Source organism: Euprymna scolopes, chromosome 22 (assembly GCF_053919585.1).
Source record: "Euprymna scolopes isolate OS-2025 chromosome 22, ASM5391958v1, whole genome shotgun sequence".
Classification (NCBI taxonomy): Eukaryota; Metazoa; Mollusca; class Cephalopoda; order Sepiida; family Sepiolidae; genus Euprymna; species Euprymna scolopes.
In genome coordinates, this window is record NC_136503.1 from 62,514,755 (window position 1) to 62,539,776 (window position 25,022).

A 25,022-nucleotide genomic window follows, 5' to 3' on the forward strand; every position below is an offset into this window, starting at 1 on the left:
AATACTTTATGCATTTTTTTTACATCGTTCATTTCCGTATTATGTTTAAGTTTTCTTACAAATAAATCTACTTTAACCCGTTGATACCCATAAGAGCATTTTACAACGGCGATTTACCCACCTCCTTCATTTTTTTTATTTATTCTCCATTTTTAATAAACATTCTTAAAAAACATTCATACATTTTCTTCTACACTACCAACATAAATAACCCCGAAAATATTTTTTTTTAATTACGTTACAAATAAATAATTTACGCGACAATAAAATGTATTGTTTTACTGTGTACGTTTTCAGTGTCCCAATTGTTTTTTTTTCGCATTTAAATTAAAAGATATATCAAAATTTGAATTTCACTTTAAGTATTATGGTATCTGTTCAGTGCACATTTACCTATAAGTATGACAAACCACTTATAATTCAATGGCTGCAAGTTTTTTTGTTTTTTTTTCAAAAATAAACAATTATAAACAGGACGAATCATAGAAATCTATCTATATTCTTTTTCATTTTAATATACTTTCATAGATATGTTTCTTTTATGTCACAAAAAACTATTTTCTTTACGTCACAGGTGTCACGCTCATACATTAATCCCATAGCTAATATAACATACTGACCCAACGGATCACGGATAGTCTAGTATACATATAAATTTGGGATTTTTGTGTATTGATATTCATATTAAAAGCCCGTCTGTCTATTTATTTAAAAAAAAAAAAAAAAGGAAATATAGACGATCTATGCAAAAAAAAAAAAAAAATAGATCGTCTGACGAGATCGGCAGGATATTTTTATTGTCCTGTCTATTGAAACAACTTGAATTGATTTAAGTAAAAATCCCCGAGGTTGAAATAAAAACATATTCTGCTCTACTAACGTATTGAGCACTTTTTCCCCTGTTTTTTTTACCAAAGTTATATATATATATATATATATATATATATATATATATTACTTTAGAACAAAATTATCTAACAATCAACTAGTATGGATCATGGTTTGGACCATTTTACAACACTGCTATCAAAGACACTCACTTCGGATTTTACCATGCAATTTGGATGTGAATTTTTACATCCTTTTCATTAACTTCCCTTACTCTATGATATTTAAATACTTAAACAACTTTTAATTGCGATTTTCCATGTCTCACTGACTTTCGCAAAAAAGCTGTAAACTATTATAATTATTTGCTAATATTTTCTCCTCTGAAGAGATGGTAGACATCGAAATCCTATGAGATAAGGAGTTATAATATTAGAAATGTATTCTTTGTCTTACATAGAATAATAAAAATCTTTGGATTTGAAATTCAAACATTTCACGTCATAATTTTTTAAATTCATTGAATGACTAAGATTTGATTGATATATATATATATATATATATATATATATATATATATATATATATATATATATATATATATACAGCTACTTAATTTACTCACATAAAATTAATATACGAAACTATAAATTTATGCGTAAACTTTAAGTATTTACTTCAAAAGTGCTCAATACGTAGGTAGAGATACTAGCAAAAGTATCCGTCGTTGACTGGGTTCAAAAACAGCCTACAGAAAATGAACTCTGATTTATGAAAGTATGATAGGTTATGAAAAGGAATGGTTGTAAAGAGATAGCTTCGAATTTGGGGGTATCAAAACCAAAGCAAAATATGATGAAAGTAAAAATAAAATAGATAAACCCCATAATTTATTATACCATACATGTTCACACTGAAACACTTATCACAATATTCTGTGGATCTATATTAAAAAACCTTGTTAAACTTTGTGACATATTTCCATACTATGGAGGTCAGGCGCGAACGAACACCCCATAATTTTATTATACCATATTTCTTCAAACTGAAACATAATTATCAAAGTATACTTACGCAGATAGATATGAAAAGTTTTTATTAAAGTTTGTGCCTATTTCCATTATATGGAGGCCAGGCGCGAACGCAGACCCACAATTTTATTATACCATCCCTATTTAAGTTAAAACATACTTATCAAAGTATTATTATGTACATCTATATCAAAAACACTTGTAAACGTTTTTTTTTTTTTTTTTAATTTTTTAATTTTTTTTTTCATACTTTGTGGACCAGGCACGTACGCATACCCCACAATTTTAATGAATCATCATTATGCCAGATCAAACATACCCATTCCTGTGTCTCGATACATCTTCTATCATTATATGTGATCAGTTTTCTATAATAGTAAACCATATAGGAGCATATTCGTGACCAGACACACACACACACACACACACACACACACGTTCAGCTTTATATTATAGATATATATGGTATAGTGTCATATTTTACTTCCGTTTTTATATTTTCAGTTGTCTAATGCATGTTAGCATGTAAATCGGACAATAAATTATCATCATCGTCAACATTATTGATGATGATGATGATGATGATGATGATGATGATGATGATGATGATGATGATGATGATTTGAAAAATTCTTCTAAGACGCCAGCTTCAAACTCAAAATGTCTTAGATGTAGAAGATAAATGTTGTATCGTCGTAGTTCATTTTCCCCGTGCTTCTAAAAAGTAGATTTCTATTAATACATACATTATATATATATATATATATATATATATATATATATATATATATATATATATATTTAGTAATGTGATTGATAATTTATTATTATATATCTAAATTACAACGAGCACTTTTTCTTTGCCTGTATTTTAATTAAACTAATAATTTTACTATTAAATTAAAATACACTCTGCTCTTTAGACTATTGTTCTAATCTCCTTTAAATTATATATATATATATATATATATATATATATATATATATATATATATATATATATATAATCCGATATATTATAGTGTCATATTTGACTTCCGCTTTTTTATTTCCAGTTGGACATTAAATTATCATTATTACCACCACCACCATCATCACAGTTGTTGTTGGAAGAAGAAGAAGAAGAAGAAGAAGAAGAAGAAGAAGAAGAAGAAGAAGAAGAAGAAGAAGAAGAAGAATTCCAGCTGGGAAACTCCTAAAGTATTAACTTGCAATGCCTCAGATCTCTAGGCGACCACAGAAAACGCGCACATCATCTCAGCAGTCTCATCTTCGCATAATTATATCTCTTCTCATAAATTCTTTACATTTCCCAAAAAATTGTAGATTTCCAATTTCCAGTTATTATTCTTACTTGCTTTTCACCGTTTAACCTTTGCAATGAATGTACTCCTACGATCATGGTTTTCTTGGAACTGTTCCAGTTCTTTGGGTACCTTTTCTAAATTGGTTCTTGCTGGTTATTCTCACCGACGCATATTGACATACATTAAAGATTTCATACCATAATTTCCACAGAATTCTTTCAACCAATTGTATTTTATCAGAATTATTATCAATCCGAATGCGTATTATTGTGGTTAAGCGGACCACAGTTCTCATCTTTAGTGTTATTTTCACGTTTCGGCCAATGTAACCTCCGACCTTCTTCTTCAGGTGTATCTTGTTGAACACAGGAATCTTTCTGTCCAACTGTAACAGATAGCTGTTTTGCAAGGACATTAGTAGCAGCAGTTCGAAAAAAGCACATGTGTAAATAATTAGGAAGTGCGCAACAAGAAAAAAAGGAAAAAAGAAAAAAAGGAAAAAAAAGAAGAAAGGAAAAAAGAAAAAGAAAAAAAAGAAAAAAGGAAAAATGAAGAAAAAAAAAGATAAAAAGAACACCACATGGTAAGGAGAAGACAGGGTGTGGTTGAAAAAAATGAACATGTAAAGTGGAAGATGAAAAATGGCTGTCTATTGCTGATGTGTAGTGGAGCAGAAAGAAAAACGATTTTCAGGGGAGATGGACATGTGGCCCCACGGTTGCAGAGAGAGACTCTTTAAGTTGGTGTCGAGACAAAGAGAAAGAAAAACGGTAATAAACGTCTTGTTTTAAAAAAAAGTAAGTTAAACTGAGTCGGATTTATTTATTTTTTGTTTGTTTGTTCCTTTCCGACGATGTTGGACAGCATGGGGGTTCGAGAGAAGTTTGAATTGTAATAAATACAGTTCGAACGTAACGACCACATTACATAACGTAGGAATCTCTACTGAATTTTAAATGAAATCCTTTATTTAATCTACAGGGGGTAGCATGCTCTCATTCCATCAGCCACGACCAACGGGAAGTTCTAAGTAAGTTGTAATTCTATTCTTCATATCACCCAGACTGAGGATTGAACCTTGAACCTTTCAAAGAGTGTCACTAAAACCTAGTACTTTTATCTATTACACCACAGGTCTGCAAGATTCCCGAGTTAAACATAAAGATTTCCGAGTTCAGCAAGATACATTTGAAGTTATATTGGCTGAAACGTTGTGCGAATAATGCTTAAGATGAGAACAGTAGTCTGAATAATCGAAATGATACAAATTATCAATCCTCATCTAAAAAATTCAAAAACATATCAATCGGAATGCTATTAATGTCTCGGCATCATTTTATTACTTCTTAACTATGATCTCGCCATATAAATTAAACATGGCCACTGAAAAATATGCAAATTTGGTAGAGAAAGCAGTGTTATCCCTCATTTATATCCACTCATACCTCATCGTGGCAGAGGCAGTGGCAACATCGTAGTGTTAGGGCTATCAGGCTAACAGGGCTTGTTAAAATTCAGAAAGTTCAACACCAGGATCCGTCATTCTTTGGTCGTCTTTACCCTTGCATATGACAAGCAAAGATGAATCAGGTGCAGAACTGTAAATCTATAGAGCGAAAATGGGCATGTTGCTTTTGTGCCGTTCCTTTGTGTGTTCTGAGCCAAATCTTCCCCGACTTTGTATGCAATCAATGAGTCTTGATGTTCTCGATGCCAGAGTAAACACTTGCAATTCTGCACAACAACGAAGCGTTGCAACCAACAAGAAGGACTTCATTCAAGCCAGGCAGTGAATTCTATGTAAAAAAATTATAAAAAAAAAACTAACGACAATGACGTCTCTGCATACATTACTTTATGCATCTTATCCCGTTATAGCTGTCAAGCAAATTTCAACTCCATAGCTGCAAAGCTGAGAAAATAATCAAAGTCACCATTCAGTCTCAGGAAACAATGGATACCCCCTGCCCGTTTAAGGATGCTTGACTGGAAGGGAGTCAGTTATGAAGTAATGTTTTTTTGCAATTGTTAACCGCACATTTCTCTGAATCGACACTAATTTGTTCTAATAACGTGGCTGGTTTGATTTGCTTGTTTGGTTTTACAGCATATCAACCTCTTTTTTTTGTTGTTTAGTTATTTAATGCTAAATCCAATTATTTTGGAAAAAAATATTTTCTGCTTGAAGTTCTTTGTACCTTCAAATATTTATTCATGATATTTAGCTTTGTTGTTTTGTAGAGAAATATTGTTGCCTTTGTTTTGGGCTTTGCAGAATATGACTGAGTTTTTGATATAATGGACTGATCCAACACCCCTCAAATGAATGGATTGTTACGTCTATAAAAAGACAAGCAAACTCTCCTCACGTGGAAGACAGAATTTAGTACTAAGCTGTCAATAGACGCTTAGAAATGTGTGTACCTTTTTACCTAAATAAACCCTTTCTGTACAACCCCAGTAATGAATTGTTATTCATATAATCTACGATATAACAGTTTTGCATATGAAAAGGAGGGGGGGAGCAATAACATCAATGTTTAGTGCATTTTAGGTCATGAAACCGGTATCTTCAGGAAGCCTGATCTGGTAGCCCCATCAAAATGTTTGGAAACAATGCTGAAATAAGCTAGAGGCACTCTCACATACAGCACCTTATCCTTGAGTGGCCGATCGGCCTTGATAAGTGGTGACGCCTATGTAAAAAAAAAAAAAAAAGAACCTGGTATTTACAAATGGTCACCTATTTTAGTAATGATCAGATTCCACGTTCCTTAACTTCAGTAATCATATGAGAACCGACGTATCAACATGATTATGCCAAATAAGAAAGTACATACAAACACACAAATATAGGGTTTTATTTTTTTCTACCTGAAACTAGAGTGACAGGTGACAGGTGACAAGTTTACTTATCACTGAATGACAACCAGAATTTTTTATTTATTATTATGCTTGAAATGGAATTTTTCATCACCATCGTTCAATGAAGTTATTTAAAAATATATATATGGCAAAATGTAAATTGTGTAGCGTTGATAATTTGTGGCTGACTTGAATTGCTTAACTGTTGCTTGAAATGTCATGTGGTGACGTCTTGTCTCTGGTGAAAACCAAGTAAAAGAAAGAGGCAGTGTGCTTATGTGAGGGGTGGAGGATACAAAAGAGTGAGAGACAAAAAGGAGGAAATAGAGAGTCAAAAGAAAGAGAGGAAAAAGAGAGAAAGATAAATAAAGAGAGAGAGAAAAGGGGGGGGAAGAGGCGATAATTTGGATCATATCTATTTATATACAAGTTAGAAAAGCTATTCATCCAAGGCAAAAACAAAATGTTTTTCTATAGGCTTTAAAAATAAATGTACAAGATTCAATTTGAAATTTATTTATCTTCAAAGTGCACTTTTATAAATTTTACAAAGTAAGGTATAAAAATTTAATTTAAATTGAATCAAAAAATTACCTTGGATTTATTTTATGTAATGTACATTCTGTTGCACTTTAAAAAAAAATCATTGAAAATTTTATATCTATATCATTAATTGCTAGATGAAAGATAATGTTTTTAAATTGCAACAAAATGTACATTACATGAAATAAATCCAAGGTAATTTTGATTCAATTTAAATTAAATTTTTATACCTTACTTTGTAAAATTTATAAAAATGCACTTAAATGCCTATAGTAAAAACATTTTGTTTATCACTTTTCATGCCTTGGATGAAATGCTTTTCTAACTTGTATCTTATCTTTTTAACATTATATTTTAAAACTCTCCTTATCTCTATTTCAGTTTGTATTTCTCCTCTCACCATAACTCATTTTTGCAACCCCCTCTTTGTATTATTACAGGTCTGAATATTCTCTTTGTTTCAGTTTGTATTTCTCCTCACACCACAACTCATTTTTTGCAACCTCCTCTTTGTAATACAGGTCTGAATAATGAGAAAATCTGAATTTTTTTAGCAAAAACTTTAAAATAACTTTTTTAGATTAAATTTTTAAAACTTCTTTCAGAATAGAAAATCTTTAACATTTAATAAGGAACATTTCATATAGGTTTAATTAACAATATTCAGTACATAACGAAAAAAATAGAGATGAAAATTTCAAAAGGACTGTATAAATGGTTACGGTCAATAGTAGTCCTCGCCAGCGAAAGTCTTTGTTATTGTTATTCTATTATTATTATTATTATTTAAAACATTTTGTGTCCTGCTCTTTCGCGTGAGGACTAATTTATCTACCTATTTATTTATTTACTAGTATACCCATGTCATTAAAAATGGCGGCATACTTTTTTATTATTGTTTCTGAACTTATCTTCAACTTTTTAACATGTAGAATAAAAAATGTTTAAATCAAAATGAATAAATGCAAAAGTTGAGCCCATTTTTTGCACTAACACTAAAATCAAAACTTTTAGCTTCACACAATAGACACGCCATCTTTATTTTATATACTGACAGATCGTCAATTCTCTTTTACAGTTGCAAATGTTGGACAGTACAAAGGTGGTTGGAAGTCGTTTGGAAGCAGCAGATATATATTTTTACAGGAGAATTCTACAAACCTCATGGACAGAAAGGAAGACAAATAAATCATGTGTAAGGCAGAGTATAGCAGATCGCTACTCAATACCGTCCATGCCAGACAGTTAAAGTTCTTCAGCCATTTAATGCAGGCAGATGGCTTGGAAAAAAGCTTGATGTAAGGAAAAATCGCAGAGGAAGACGATGAACAAAGTTTACTGGCAATCTTAACAGGGTTACTGGAAACAACTATAGATCACATCAGAAAGATCGAATGCAGAGGGGACTGAAGAGCCATGATCATTGATGTTTGCAATAACAGACCTGATACCTGAAGAATACTGCTTACTTACGAACACAAAAGAACCATCAAAACTAACAACACACTCAACACCTTATATTCTCATAGTATAGAATATGACCATTGTTTTGATTTTAAAAACGCCACTTTATGTAAACCTATGCAAAATAAGATTCTTTTTTTTTTTTTTATTACATTTTCACCCCAAACAAGGCACATTGCCACGTTGATGTAGGGGGCTACTATTAGTTAGTGACACGGGCTACTAGGTGGGGAGTTGGGCAGCAGGATGTCGGTTCACGTTACACTTGAACTTCTGCATGTAAGTACAGTTGGGGAAGCAGGAACCTGGAAGGGAATTCCAAAGTCTAGCGGTTCTGGGGAAGAAACTACTGGAGTAGTAATGATTAATTGTATCAGCTCTTCGAGACCACTAAACAAATAGAATCAAACAAAAAATGAGTTTCCATTACGTCTCCCCCACTTATTTAAAGCTATTATCAATGATAACAATATGAAATTAGACCCTGGGAGATTTCCTGCTTTCATATCAAATCCTTTAGACCTCCTTCTGTTTTCGCTTTTTTTTTTTTTTCCTTTTCTTTTTTTTTTTCTTCTCGTGCATCTATGTATATTATACACTAGCAGGGAGACCCGACGTTGCTCGGGATTTAATGAGGATCAATGACTGCTCCACACTTCCAATACTTTATTTGTGATTTGAAATTGGTGAAATTGCCCATTCGTCAATCAAATCAATCAATTGCCTGCTCTAGTCAGGAACCCACTGTGGTGCACCTGGAGGAAGCTTCCCATGCCTCCCTGCAGTGACTTAGTCTACAATACATTGTAATCTACATTGCACTGTAGAGAACCTACTGTTGATTTTTAAAAATTATCTGTAAATATTGGCTTCACTAAAAGTGTAAAATGTAAAAGTCAACTATTATGGTTCAATTCTGCTCTAAACAAAAACATTCATTTCGAATATGCTCCTGTCTTATCAACTGCTTATTTTATGAAATCATTAGTACTTATGCACTTTTGTTACCGTGTTGATTTGGAAAGCCATTCTTAACATGAGGATGGAAGGGTGTTTTGTAATTATTCTGTACTTTCACCTAACAATTTAATAAAAAAAGATATCATAAAACTTGAATTTAACTAGAAAATACTACTGTCAAAAAACATAGCACAGTAACAAAAGTGTATCAATCATTTTTACGTAACCACTTAAATTGAAGTTAAACGTACATAAGTCAAATATCATGGTTTAATCTATATATCTATAAAAGTGAAAGTGTGTGTGTGTGTGTGTGTGTGTATGTGTGCATTTCCCTACCAAATAACTCTCTCAATTTTCAGTCTACAGACTCGAAATTTAACATAAAGGGTATTGAGATTTGGGAAAATCTTTTTAATTTGTTTTCAACCAGAAATTCGACTGTCAACGGGTCAAAGTTCAATGATTTGACCTTTGAAAACTCCACAAAACTCCTCCGCCAATTTTGGGTCTAAAGACTTGAAATTTTAAATATAGGTAACTTGGACATGGGTAAAACTTTTTATATTGATTTGAGATCAAAACAAATGTTAAGGGGTCCATATTGGGGTCAAAGTTTTTGTTTTTTTAAATCACCTCTGCGGTTTCTACAAAATTACTCAGACAAGTTTGGGTCTAAACATATGAAATTTTTCATAAAATGTATTCACACATAGGGCAAGTTATGAACAGTACATAGGGCCCAAACAAAGCTGGGTTGAACTGCTAGTTGTACTCTAAAAAGAAACATTTACTTTGAACGCGCTTCTGGCTTATAAAAGAATCTACGATTGATTTTATAAGCTGAACCTCTCTGCTCGTGTGGTGATAAAACTTCTCAAACGCACTTGTAGTGTTAGGTTGTATAAAAGTGTTAACTTTGGTCAAAATTGGACTTCCTCCTGGTCATCAAAAAAGAACCCAATTAAATGTTTAGTCATGAAGAATGCATAAAACTTAAAGTTACTTTTGAGTTCATTCTTCGATTCATTTCCTACTATGTTTTTTTTCCACAACTCTAATTCTTTTAGCAAAAATCCATTTCGATGCAGCTAACACTTTACAGCACTTTGATGCCCTCACCATACCTACTTTTGTCAGTGCTTTGCATAGCGTTCGACTCAAAAAAACCCTTACGACAAACTGATATTTTGCCATTTTTCTTTTGTTAATGTAATGGGTTCATGACTGATACTGCAACCTTTCTCAAATTCTTGTTACTTTTAATTCTTGTGCTGAAGGGAACATGCAACTCCTACCACGACCACAATAACGAACTTGGAAAATCAGATATTTGCAGTGTTCGACACCCAACTGTTATACGTTTATGTAACAAGTAATTAGTGCATTCTTTTTCTTTTCTAACACACTTCGACTTTTTACTTATAACGTCGTCTGCCATTTTTTTCTTCTTATGATGTCAGCGGTCTGACTGGAGTGACACGCACTGAAAAGGAAGCCTATATCATGTGAGACGATTCATCCAGTTAGAAGCTCTGACAACTCTTCAGAAAATCTCAGGAAATTATAAGACCTTTTAAATGAAAAACCTCCCTCTTTACCAGCTTTTTCTTCTTCTTTTCTTTTTTTTAATTCTTTATTCTTTAGGTGGTTTGTATGAGTTTTAATACGAGTGCCTAATCAGTGAATTTATGCTGTAAGAGTGATATTTTAAAAGTCGCTCCTTCTTAGTCAGAAACTCTTCAGCAAAGAAATGTCAAGGGGAATAATTCAACTTAATTAGTTTGTAGAGTTATTTCCCTTCGATTATTTGTTAGAGAATTAAACTCTGGTTAATGCGGCACGAAAGATTAGGGTCAGTCAGTCACTAAAGGTAAACAAGGGTTAGGTAATATCCCCCCCTCCATAAATCGACAGTACCAAAGGAAAAGATGCCATTTCATCCAGAATGAAATATGCGTGACTTTTTTTTTTCTTTTTACATAGGCATCACCACTTATCAAGGCCAAGAGGCCACTCGAGGATAAGGGTTAAAGAGTGTCAGTAGAAATTGGACATTATAGTAATCGTTAGTAATGGAAATTCGGTAAATTTGCTAACAGTATTCCATCGTTGGACGTACCTAGCTTTTATATAGATAGAGAATTGCATCAGCAGTGAGATATCTACTGGATCGATAGAAGGATCCCACCATTTTGTCAGTGGCCTTGGTAACAGATTTGATGTACCTGTCCCATTTAAGATCAGGAGTAAAGGTCAAGCCCAGAAGCTTGTCAAAACTACAGAAGAAGTAAACTGGTTAGTCTTGGTCAGCAAAGAGCCTGGATGAAATGGAAGAATGTTGAAAGGAAGAAGGTTTGCTTTCTCATTCAGTCATGCAGAATATCACATGGTATAGGCTCAATCAGCAACTTGCTTCCGGATGATTCATTCTGATCATCATTTGCCGACGGTGTTATTTCAGATTACTTACGTGGTGAGGAGTTCTATTAACAGGGATTATTCAGTGATAATAATGTTAACATACCAACTTTTGAACCCAGTGGCACAGCAACTGTTGGAAGGTTTTACCTAAACAACATTGCCTATATCGTACAGTATACATGTTGGTGTTGACGATCTGTTAGGCTCGTGTCCCTTGGACTGTGAGTAGTTGTCTCCCTTTGTTAACTGATGGCGTGGACTTTAAATAAGGCACTCTGAATTATCTTCCTTTGATTGATTTTTTTGTATAAAAGTAACATAATACAAGGTGCCCTTTCTCTTTGGTGTATAGCTTTTTTCATGTAAACATGTAAAAAAACAGACGTGTCTTTCTTTGCGTGTCTTGTGTGCTAATAAAATGTTACGTTGTTGTTAATTTATTTGTTTCTTTGTCAGCGTCACAATATACCTTCCACAAATTAAGTTATTTTTAAACTATATCCAGTGGTGAGGCCCCAGCTCGTGGGTTTTGGGGAGTGTGGCGCCACCCTTTAATCACCATTGCTCCCAGGTTCACTCTGATCCGGAGTGGTGGTACCTGTTAGGGGCTCAACTATCGGTTAAATAGAAACTGACTTGAAATCAACACATATATTCTATTAAAAATTTTTCTTCAAAATCTTTTGATCTGGCATGAAATAACCTAAAAAAGGGTTGATATGCCGTAAAACAAAAACAACCAACCAACAATCTTATTGTAGCAGAACGTTGAAAAATGAGAAAAGCAGCAGCAGCCGCATTTGAAGCATATATGCAAATTGGCAAGTCTGCACGTGCTGATGTCACAAAAAGGGGAGAAAAGGAAAATAAAAAATAGACCTCATAGTCAGAAAAGTGGAAAGAGAAGAGGTGTGTGACGCGTGTTGAAGCGAGCAGACATTGTCGATGCAACAAACAAAAAGGCAGACAAAAAGGAGAGCATGAGGTCGAGCAACGGAAACAACTGGAGGTGTTTTAACTTGTGCGTGACGATAGAAAAAATATGCAGTGGGAGTTGAAAAAAATGGAGAGACAAATGGCAACAGAGACACATGCATGAAAGAGGGTCTTGATAGACATATTCGACACGTGAGTAATATTTTGAAAAACAGTGAAGTGCGTTGTTGAAAATTACTGGAATAAACGTTTTTTGTATTCATCAAAATAAAAAATACTGAGTCATATTTTTTTTTATTTCCTGCCTTGTTTGTTTGCTCCTGCGATGGTACTAAACAATGTGTAGGTCAGAATGACACGGTTAAAGTGTAACGGCCACGTTACACACATTGCTTTCTGACAGCGATCTTCTTTACACTTCAATAACATCTTTCCGTCACGCCATTCCTACTTGGTACATATATTCATCATAATCGAAGCTGAATTCCCCATTCGTTCAAAAAGCATGCAAATTGTCTGCTACAAAAGACAGTGTCATTGTCAATAAAAATTTCCTCTAATAGGCCTTATTCATGGAATATAGATTCCAATTAATGTGTGACAATTGAAGAGTCCTAACATAGCAAGGCTCACCATCTTGTCACCAAAGTCAACAAACCAAAGGTCATTTTTTTAAATGATCTTTGCCCTGTTGATGGCGGTATGTTGCTGGTCCTGTGCACTTCTAGGAGATCCACCTTAACAGGCATTGCCTTCTTTCTTTGAGAAACGGTTAGTGTATTGCTAATTACCTGAGGCACCCCTATCAGGAAATAGTAACAGGGTTGCCCAGACTTTTTTTTTGCAGATCCAAGTGCTCTTCCTCTAGGGAACTAACTCTTCAATCCTACTTTCCGACACTTGTGTCACATCATCTCGCTATGGAAGGGAGATAAATAAAGTGGGGAGTCTGCAATTTAAAAGCATGAGAAAATGCTGGCCAAAATGATGGGTTATATTCATGACCAGTCTGTTCCAAACGTTGCATATCCCAGCTGTGTTTTTTCCCATTTAACTGGAATGGAGTCTATGGAGTGGAACATCGTGAATCCCCAAATTAGGGTTTTAATTACTTTGGGATACTGGCACATGAGTTAACTGTACAAAATAGCATGTCTGTCTCACACCAGGATGCCCGCTGAGATGTTGTAGGCTCCTTATCTTGTATGGCCCCTAACACAGAAACAGTACATATCGATGGTACAGGCTCAAAGTAATATTGTACCATCTTTGCGTCACTTGGGTCAATCTATTGGCTAGCTGGCAGTTTGATGTTATCAATATTTTATCCACAGATAGATCATGCTTGGCAATCAATTTTCTTAGCATCTTAGTCGCTGCCCTGGTGCGTATCCTGGTTTTGCTTGTCAAATTGTCTAGCATCCAGTGATATACGTGCAATGAAGCCACTAACATGCATGTAACAGCAGCGACAGCTTGACATATGCAAATGACCAAGCTGTGCAGCGAGGTGACATCACAATAGAAGAGGAAGGGAAAAAAAAAGAAAAAAAAAGCACATGGCGGAGAGAGAGACGTCTCAACACAGCAGAGCTTTCTTTTAATCACATGGTGGTAGAGCAGGAACCTTTAAACAAGATGCAGGAGTCATTTAACTTCCAAACTTTTAACAAGATTTTCAGACAACCATATTGTTGCTGGTTTGGAAAATACACGTCAGGCAACTTGTTGCAGGAATGACCGGTAATAAATGCCTTTTCTTTCAACTAAAAAAAAAAAAAAAATGTTTCTGAATTTTTATCCACAAGCACCTGCAGCGCAGTGATTAGAGTACTTGGAAAAATCAATCGTAAAAAGTGATATTCTCCTGAAGGTTGAAGGTTCAATTCCCAGTGTGGGCGACCAAAAATACAATTACAAATTACTTAGAACCTATATCCAGTCATGGTTGATGGAACAAGAGCATGCTTCCCCCGTGAAGCAAATAACGGGTTCCATTTGAAATTCCATCCAAATTCCAGAGTTCAATAAAAACATTCCCAAGTTCGACATAATACACCTGAAAAAGTTTGGAGCTTACATCAATCGAAACGTGAAAATGGCACTAAAGATGAAAACAGTAGTTCAAAGAATCCAAATATTACGAATAAAAAAAAAAAGTGTTGAATTTTTCTTTTGTTTCTTTGCAAGACTTTCATGTACAACGTCAGGTCCATGTTCACATGTAACTACCATGGTAATTACGCATAAGGAGTCAGTTTACATATGCAAGTTTTTAACACTCCACTGGTGCAGCATGTTCAGCTTTCAGTACGGTGTAGAGCTCTACCGGGTTAATATGTGAAGCATGATGTGTGTGTTGCAATCAGCAATTGCATCTTTCTCCAACAAAACTTCAATCACCAGAAAGCTTGTACATTAACCCATACTTTTATTGCTCCTCTATGCACACACCAATCTCCTCTAGCATGGTCTTTCTGTTTCAATCTCACTAGTGCCTTTTTTTTTCTTTTTTTTTTACTCACATTCATCTCAAATTAGGCACATCGCCACTCAGACATAAGGGGCTACTATTTGGAATCATGCTTAGGGAAGATGAACAAGATGTTGGTTTACATTACATTTAAATTTTTGCATATCAGTACAATCAGAGAAACAGGTAGCAGGAAAGGAATTCCAAAGTCTAGCTGAAACTATTAGAGTAGAAGGCTTTTTGGCATTTAGGAACCTCAACAGTGAACGGGGTGTGATTTTGTTGCTAAACGGGTTTGTCAGGGGTATGTACATCGAGGGGGGGGGGCAAAAGTGCAGTGGGTTCATAAGAGCATATTCCATTAAAACAGGCACACGGATGCAACATTACAGCAATGGGACAGGGGTTGGAGCTTAGATGACAAAGCGGAACCTATCAGATTAGAGACTCTCCTTTGACTCTTATCCAAGAGAAGAGACTACCAGTAGATGCACCAGCCATGGCAATAATACTCCATGCATGGGCAATTGATGGCTTTGTAGAGGTATAGGATCATCATCATGACGGGCTCCTTGCTCGGACCAATATGACACTTCCTCTCCAGAGTTTCTTGTCTTCCATCAGCTGCCTTAGATCTTCAGGTTCACAGTTGGCATCATGTGCTATCTGCTGGATGTACGTGGATCTGGGACATCCTTTGCTTGCGCATCTGTGTCGTGGAGTCCATAGCAATACATCACTCACTAATTCATGCTTGCTTCTCAGACAGTGACCTGGCAAACTACCTGCTATATCTAATACTATCAGGGAGAGGCGCCTACGATTTGCCGGTCACTGTCTGAGGTATAAGATACTCTAAAGTATGAGTAATCTTCTAGCATGATAGAGGGAACCCACCCGGTCTTGTTGAGGTGTTCTCTTAATTCATCAAATTCTACTCAGATTCAATCCATCATCTGCAATCCTCATAGAGTTAGTCTCACTAGTCACTTAACACAGTGCATTAACTCTTAGTGACATTTGGTCTTTGATGAGTGATGACTCGCTAGTACATTAAAAGCACAATATTTATTGATGCATTTTCTAAAAGCTGTTAAACACATAAGGTTAAACCAAATATGACAACAGCAATGATGGTCGACAAGAAAGAATAAAATGGCAGGTAGATAGCAGAGATTTTGGTTATTGTCCAGTATTTACTCTATAGAAAAGAAAAATCTGTATGATGTACATACCTGTGACGAAACAAAAATATCATATTCTAAAAATTATATGAATTGATTTTTATAAAGGAAATTATTTTTAAGCTATTAATAGGAATATGTACCTCATAAATCAAGGTTTCAGTTAACAGAGTTATCTCCCTTTGTTTTCAAGATTTTTTTTTTTTTTTTTTTTAAATGGCAGGCGAGACAATCACTCCTCAGATACTCATAAAATTTGATTATCTAAGTCAAAAATGAAACTACTTGATTTATGTACGTGATTTTTGGAATATGATACTTTGGTTTCATCACAGGTACATTGTACAGATTTTTTTTTTTTTTTTTTTTTTATATAAGGGGTATTCTGGACCAGAATTGAGATTTTATTCAATGTTAAAAAATAATTTTCAATAAAATGTTGCAATGGGAAATCTGATCAAACTTTAGCACAACATTTGGCCAACGTAGTTATTCTAAAGATTAATCGATTATGACAGAATGGTCATTTGGAACATTAATTCTTTTGATAAACCATTGCGGAAGTCTTGAATCGAAAGTAGTTTGGCTGATCAAGGAAAACTCAGAAACAAGTGATAAGACAAGCCCATAGAGAGTGAAACTTGAAAATGATTACCTCATTGAACTGTCATAATTGGAGAGTGAACTTGAAGAATATTAAAAAAAAAAAAAGTCGATCACTGAATGAGGGAAAAACTATGTTAAATAAATAGAAAAATTCATAGGAAAAATTTATTCATTTTATTGTGAGTTGGAATATGAGGTCACACAAAAAAAAATTTGAAAAAAAAAAAATCAAAAAGGTGATCACTAGGGCTATGACAGCAGCATATTCTATTCATTGTTTTAACTCTTGAGTATATATCTGCCACAGTTAAACACAATCAACCGAGGATCATATCACTCTACATAAAAACATGTAAGATATCAATGGATATATACCTGAGAATCAAAACAAGGAAAAGAATATGCTGTTGTCATAGCCCTAGTGATCACCATACTTTTTGTTCCTTTCTATCATGAGAAAGTTTTTATCCTTCGAGATCTTTCTGTTCAAAGTATTTGCACACTAAACAAATTAGAAGATTCAGCGGTACAAGTTGGGTATCTGATTCACTTTGCTGAAAAAAAAAAAAAAAAAAAAGAAAAAATATATATATATTTCAGCAATTTTTGTTTTATTTTATTTTTTGAATGCATTAAAGTATCTACGTAAAAGACAATCTCTGCTTGCCTATCATTCCTAAGATGTAATTAACATTTTTTCATGTCTGTCACACTTAATTTTGAAACAACATTTTTTAGCAATCTGTCACTCTTAAGGTATAAATAGTATTTTCATCATTTTGAATTATATCCAACTATTTTTTTGTTGATCTGTCACACTTAAATTTGAAATAGCATTTTAGTGCTTGCCCCAAAATTCCCCCTCTTGAAAAAAACGAAAACATTTTTTTAATCTGTATGATACACGTACGCATGACAGAAAAGAAATATTATACACCAAAAATCATGTAAATTGATTGTTTTTATCTTTAAACTAGAAGATTTACCTGGCATTACCCGGTATTAAAAATAATGTTAAATTCCTTTAAAAAAAAAAAAAAAAAATGAAGTAAAAAAAAGAAATGGAAACAAACTGAGACATGTGCATGCAAGTATTATTTTTTCTAAACAGTTCATTTCTTGAAAATAAAAAAAATTACTCGAGCTGAGATCAAAAGCAAAACCTAAAGACAGTGAGTCAAGTATGATAACGATCAGACCAGTTTGACAAGTGTTTTCAAACCTACTTATTTTTAACATAATGAATCTGTCACGTGAACCAGTGAACCATTCACACATGCATATTCATGGAACAGTTAGCAAACAGATAAAAATCCAACAACTCCAACATACTAATTTTCCAATATTGACCCCTTAGCAGCCCGTTTTTCTGGCTGAAAACTGATTAAAAGGTTTTCCACATGTCTGAATATCCTATATACCAAATTTCAAGTCTGTAGGTAAAATATTTGTTGCATATATAGGTTGAGAAGTTTCCTCTCACACACACAAACACACATACTCATTTTTATAGATATGTAGACTAGCGGGAGGGGAGGGGGTATAGCGGTCTTGCCCGGTTGTAAAATACGTTTAAATATATTTTAATTCATGCAGATTTTGTATTAATTATTACAGAGCCAATTATCTATTGAATATTATATTGTACCTATTATATAGTACTGATTTCAAAAGCTTACAAAAAAAATAAAAATAAATAAAAGACTTTGGTGCCATCAGCTAGAATTGAAACCAAAACATTTAGCGCGCCAACTGCTTTCTCTGCTATTTGAGTGATTGACAGACAGATAAGAAAGATTTCAAATTAAAACACTTCAAATTATGAATGAATTTGCACATGCACAAAAGTAATAGAAATAACATGGCAAGTTGAAATGAACATTTTGCATTTCAACTTGCCAACATATTTCTGTATGCGTTATTCTACCATCCAAACAAAGATTTTACTCATTATAAACCATCCTTGGTGTATGATTACTATTTCCTGTTAATTTCGGTGTTATGGGACCAGTAGTTTAAGAGTTTATCGGTTAAATATTTTACACACATACACACACATGCATACATACATCTACAGGATTATTTATATAGATAAGAAAATTGAATTTTATGGTTAAACTGCAAGCCATGATCTCGTGGTATCATTTTAAAAACAGTCTGAAGAAACAAGGGAAATAACTCCAAATAATTCAAACGTGTAGGATTTTAGAAAGCTATTCTTAACATGGAGAGTGAGAGGGAGGTCGTTGGGCAAACTCAAATTCACTTAAAAATGATTTTATTTCTAAAAATAAAACTAATTGATTAATTTTATGCGATTTTTGGAATACAAAATTTTCTTTCCATCATAGGTACATACATCATGAAGATTTTTTTCTTTTCATTTTTATTTTTCTTAAAGGGGAATTCTGGACAAACACCAGAATTTTTGTCAATCTATCACGTTTACAGCATAAATAGTATTTTCCACAATCAGTCACATTTAAGCTTTTTAATGATCTGTAACTCTTATGCATAAATAGCATTTTTAGCTGTCGCATTTAAATTTTTTTATAACATTTTCAAATAAAATCACCTTTTCAAATAAATAAGTTTAAAATAATATCAAATTTATTTAAAAATACATATTTTATTTAAAAATAAATATGTTATTTAAAAATAAATATTTTATTTTAAAATGTTATAAAACATTTTTAAATAAGATAACCTTTTCAAATAAATAAATAAATAAGTATACAATAATTTATAATTTATTTTAAAATATTTTATTTAAAAATAAATATTTTATTTTAAAATGTTATAAAACACTTTTCTATAAAATAACATTTTCAAATAAATAAATAAGTTTGAAATAACTTTTTCATAACATTTTCATGAGTTTTCAGTTTGAGCCATCCACCATCAGGGCTTTTGATCATTCCTGACAGATGAACCCCCATCCCTGATTTCCCTTCATCTTATTGGTGACTCTCATTCATTTTTTTTTTTCATTGTAGTCCCACTAGACATAGCAGCTTTGTGACACTATTTACCCATAACTAAGTGTAACTAAATAGTCCACCATCTAGTACTGACCAGGCCCAACTTTACTTAACTTCGGTAATCTAATCATATCCAACCATATTTAGTAGAAATAAACTCGAGTCTATGCTTGACTTGCCCATAAAGTTAAAATTATGAATGTCCAATAGTCTTTGTTTTATCATCATTCAACATGCAAAATTCTCAGTAACTGATACATTCCTCTTCGGAACTGCCCTGAATTTGACTAGAATCGTCCTCTTTAGTTCAGGAAGTGAATTGCTTTGATAAACAATATTCAGGATCATATCTCTAACTAATGATGTTGCATAGGGGTTATATTAGAAAGGACGAATGTTATATATTTGTTGAGTGTTCATATTGGTGAGATAGAAACAGATCATGTAATACACATTGAGAGGGGGATAGATAGATAGACATTTATACAGTTCTGGGGAGTGTTTCTATAACATATTTCTTGACACATATTTTTGAGATGAGGATTATCAGTCTTTTATCACAGGAGGGGACATTCATTATTTCTTAATAGTGAGAGGGAGACACATTCTTAAGATGATGAAGACACATTACTTATATGCGTTCATGCACAAAGTTCATTATACGGATGAGTGGAACACAAGTTCTTATAAATACAAATTCACAATACCTTGTTTGTAGACCGACATAACACAAGACAGTAGTTACAAAAGATGATGACGTCCTTTATTTCTTGACCGGTCAATGGTTTCACGTCAAGGAATTCAAAGTCTTACATTATTTCAACTTCCAACCTTTCGCCTCCAAAGGTGGGTTCCTTCTCCCCAATGTCAGCTCTGTCTTGAAGCTGCCCCGGCACTCTCTCGACGCTCTCTGACCTTTGACCCTTTGTCTCACTAAAGCTCCAACTATATTGACAACTCATCTCTTAGCCATGACGCCATTGCATGGCTAAAAAAACGTGCATATCGATCCCGTAGCCTGACATGCCTCACATGTCTAAAACATGCACTGTTCCTCACATGTCTATCCCATTCTGTAGACCGAATTCTTCTATTTTCAGCTTAACCTATTTTCCAATGTTTAACATTTTCTATTGTTCGGATCTAGATAACCTCAATTTAATTTAATTTGTCATAAACAGAATTGAATCATCAAATTCCTTTTTCAATAACATTTCTAAACAACGAATTCCTTTTCAATAACATATCTGCTTATTTATTTTAAACTTATGATTGGAATTCTCCTGAATCTTAATTCCAAACCTAGCTTCCCAGGTTCGAATTCTCGGACTATCCTATATCCTATATATCGACCTGTTCTCGTAACAATGAGACAATCACCAAAGTGTCCCTGCATATCATTGAACAGAGATAAAACAAGGAGAGTTGATTAAAAAAAGATGAAGATTAAAAAAAACAGAACAAATTGCAAATAAATTTATGAATCTTTTTTTATTGAGTAAAAGAAATGAATGTACTTACTATCAATCCTCGAAGATAGGAACAACGACGCGCCAATGTTCGGATAGACGAGCATGCTTCAGGAGTGAGAGGTTTTTGTATACTGATCAACAAGGCATAAAACCACTGCCCCTACCACAAGAAATAAAATAGATTTCATATTTTAAGACTCGATAGACATTAATAAAAGAACAAAAAGAAAATTCCGAAATTCAATCCTTTTTTTTTCTTCGTTTAACATGTCTCTCACACATCGGATGCGAGTTACAGGTTAGCCAAGGTCGCACAAAATTACTTTCTCCATAAGAACTATCAAGCATTTATTAGACTAGACAGCAAAACAAAAAAAGGTGGAAAAAAAAAAAGAAAAAAAAAATCTATCTACTCTACTATTATATAAAAGGAAACTTTGTGTGTGTGTGTGCGTGCGTGCGAGGGGGGGGTTATGTGTGTGTAAGTGTGTGTGTGTGCGTGCATGCATGTGTGGCTGGCTTTTGATGCTATGTTGATTCTCTGCTATATTAGTTTTACTAATTCAGCATTTCTACCTAGAGTCTTTTGGTAAGCAGACATAAACATACGCTTCAGAGAATCGGTAAAAGAGACCGATCATAGGTCCTTTTGTTTGGATATAAAACCAACAATACCAATGTTGCTTGAATCTTGTGTAAAACATATATATAAATATTACGATCGCATTTAAAAAATTTTCTTAATAATTGAGCACTCTACTGGTGTTCTCTCCCACTCACTTGATCTATAAATATAAAAGTGAAAATGTGTGTATGTATGTATGTATGCATGTTTGTATGTGTGTCCGCTAAAAACTTTCGACAGACACGACTAAAATTCACAAACTCGGTATCATATTGAAGCTCCATCCTTCGCTCGAAAAATATCGAAAAATTGGCCAAAAACGTTCATTTTTTCACCCCGAAATCGAAAAGTTTCGACGGGAGGGGGGGGGGGTCCTCTCGTGACGACGACCGGTTCTACGCATGCGTCAGATGACGTCATGACCTGATTTACTTTAAATAGTTAAAAAAACTGACTAAATTTCATGTACGTCACGTTAGCTCAGTTGGTTAGCGCGTTGGTTCGTTATCTAAACGTTTTGGGTTTGAATCGTGGGGTGAGATGTCTTCTTTTTTTTTTTTTCGATTTTTTAAATTTAAATATTGAACCAGTGTTATTTAAGCCATTTTTCACGTAACGTTCGTTTTTCTGGGGGTTTTTTTTTGTACTTCGCTTATCCACCCCCAACACACACCCAAAAACACCCGGGTACCCACCGATTTTTTAAATTTTAATATCGAAACAGGCTTATTTAAGCCATTTCTTTTTTGTTTTTTCGATTTTTACATTTAACATCGTTCGTTTGCCTTACGTTAGTTTTTTTTTGTGTTTTTTTTTCGATGTTTTGAAGAAAAGGACAAGATATTCTAGAAAAATAGAGAAAATACAATAAATTAACAACTTAAAATATTGCAGCATTAAGAATTGATTACATGTTATAAATTGAATTTTTTTAAAAAATTCTTAATGTTGCAATATTTTAAGTTATAAATTACTATTCACATATTTTTTTCACATTTTTCTATTGTAATCCATGATTTTTCCAGGCTTCCAATAAATTCACTTGTTCTTCGTTTAATTTCAGTCTTATTTTTTTGCCCCCATAAACATAGCATACGCATATGTAATAACAATGTACGGCACTCGTCTGCTTCAATAAAATCCCCTCCCCCCCACCATTATCTCCCTGTCGTGCTTTCATTCTCTCTGTTTCCCTTGTAACTTCTCTTTTTGCGAGAGCAGTGAATTGGTAGCAGCAGTAGTCACTGAAGCGCCGTGGTTGCTATGGAAACCAGTCATAAAAAACGTAAAACGTCACTCACCTCCTTACGTTTTTTTTTATGATTTTGAACACCAGAAAATTCATAACTTTTTGAACACCAGAAAATTCATCATAACTTTTTGAACACCAGAAAATTCATCATAACTTTTGTTTTACTGAACGAAAATTGAAAATTTTTTTATTTTTCACAATATAGCTTAGAAGGTGAAATTTGGTTGAAAAATAAGTGAGCAGTGAAGCTTTAAAGCAGTTCTAAATGACTAAAACTGCTACTTAACCATATATTCAAACACTACCGCATTTGAATGATTACACTTTTAGCACACAAACTGGTTATCATCTCTCAACCAAGCAGTAATTCTACTGCACTTCTTGTGTACCCGATGCCTACAAGTACCACAAAACATTGAATTGTACAAAACTCCCATTTCACAAGCTTCCATGCATCATCACACTGCATACACATACCTGATAGACTATTCTTTTCGTCGATAACAACAACACTCTTTTGCTTAGTAATGGCACAAGTTTAGAAAACTAGAAATGAAAGGTAATGGATCGTACACGTCTGTAAACAATGATATATTTCACTCTCATACATCACGCTGCATACACGTGCTTGATAGATTCTTCACTTGTTCAACAGTAGCAACGCTCTTCTGGTTAGCAAGAGCAACAGTTTAGAAAACTAGAAATGAAAATGTAAAGAAGTATCATACCTGTCTGTGAGTGAGCTCCGTCTTTTCAAATAATTTTACGTGGTATTCTAAGATCTGTTCCACACAAGGCTGAAAGCAGAAAGAAATTTATAATATCAAAAGACATGCGATGCAGATGTGGGGTTACCATGGAGAGTCAAGATTTTTTTTTTTTTACATAAGAGCCATCACTTTTCAAGGTCCGGAGGCTACTCAAGGATAAGGGTTATTGAGTGTACAATAGTCAATGGGATATTATCAAATCTTTTACAAAGTATTCATGCAATATATATATGGGTCTGTAAAAATAGTCGCTTGCCGACAAAATTGATTTCATCAAACATCATCGGGTGGGGGGGGGGCGTGTTCTTCCATCAATCTGATCCCATCCTCAAAAAAAGAGCCAGGAAACAAATTTAAAGACAATGCACTGCACTAAACATTCACATGTTTTACAAAAAAACTGGAAGCATAAAATCTATTATCTGAATGGCTGGATTCATCATTACATAACCTGAAAAAGGGTTGATATGCCAGAAATGAAAACAAAAATGGAGATCCAACGATTTTGTTTTACCTGGTCCATAGCTGCAACGATGCTCAACAGAGGTGGGAAACCATTTTTCTTTGTATCCTGCAAATCATCAGTATTGTCGTTAAGGTTGGTAAAGCTACCAAAACAAAGCCGGCGCCAACTGTTACTATCGTTGCTTTGAGGCTGAAAAGAATTTTTACAAGAAAACTTAGTAGAATTCACCCGATATTGACCGTGTGGTGATATACTGCTGGCTGGAAATAATTTCAAATAAAATCACGTTTAATATTTTTGCGTTGAAAGAAAAGTAAAAAATAACATTTTCCATAAAGAGTCGAATAATAATTTAAACAAGTGAAGCATGCATGGTCCCTCGTAAGTGCACAGTGAATGAGACAGAAAAAAAATGACTAAGTTCAGCATTTGCCTCTCCTCCCATTTAGCCCCAGAGGACGTCAAATCCTGGTGAAAATAAACAGTGTAGTTTTAGTCTTAAGATATGTAAATTTGGGTTCTGCACTATGCAAAAACAGAAATTACTAAGTTCATCGTTTGCCCCCCCCACCCCACCCTTTTTAGCCCCAAAAGTCCCCAAGGCCTTTACATATTTAAATTTGAGTTCAGCACCATGCAAAACTGCTAAATAGACATACACAGAAAATTTTGGAAAAATATGGTAAAATAGTCCCAAATATGGAGTGTTTTTATTAGCCCTAAAAAGAGTCCCTAGGGCATACCCAAGAGTTATCGCGAAGTATAGACAAATAAAATTATATAGAAATCAGTTATTTATAACTTTTCAGAAAGCTTTTTAAAAAATCCAAGGCGT

The 25,022-nt window shown here is 33.8% G+C and overlaps 1 protein-coding gene across 1 annotated transcript in view; it reads right to left on the bottom strand.

Moving 5' to 3' along the window:
• Positions 1-16,933: 16,933 nt before the first annotated feature.
• The window catches only part of LOC145243448 (gem-associated protein 2-like), a 35,049-nt gene continuing 26,960 nt past the window's right edge, over positions 16,934-25,022 (bottom strand). The window contains exons 5-8 of the mRNA XM_080106338.1: positions 24,236-24,376; positions 23,680-23,748; positions 21,124-21,234; positions 16,934-17,175 (exon numbers count right to left, since the gene is read on the bottom strand). Of these exons, the coding sequence (XP_079962464.1) occupies positions 17,086-17,175; positions 21,124-21,234; positions 23,680-23,748; positions 24,236-24,376 (411 nt within the window). The 3' untranslated portion in view covers positions 16,934-17,085. The remainder of the gene's footprint in view (positions 17,176-21,123; positions 21,235-23,679; positions 23,749-24,235; positions 24,377-25,022) is intronic.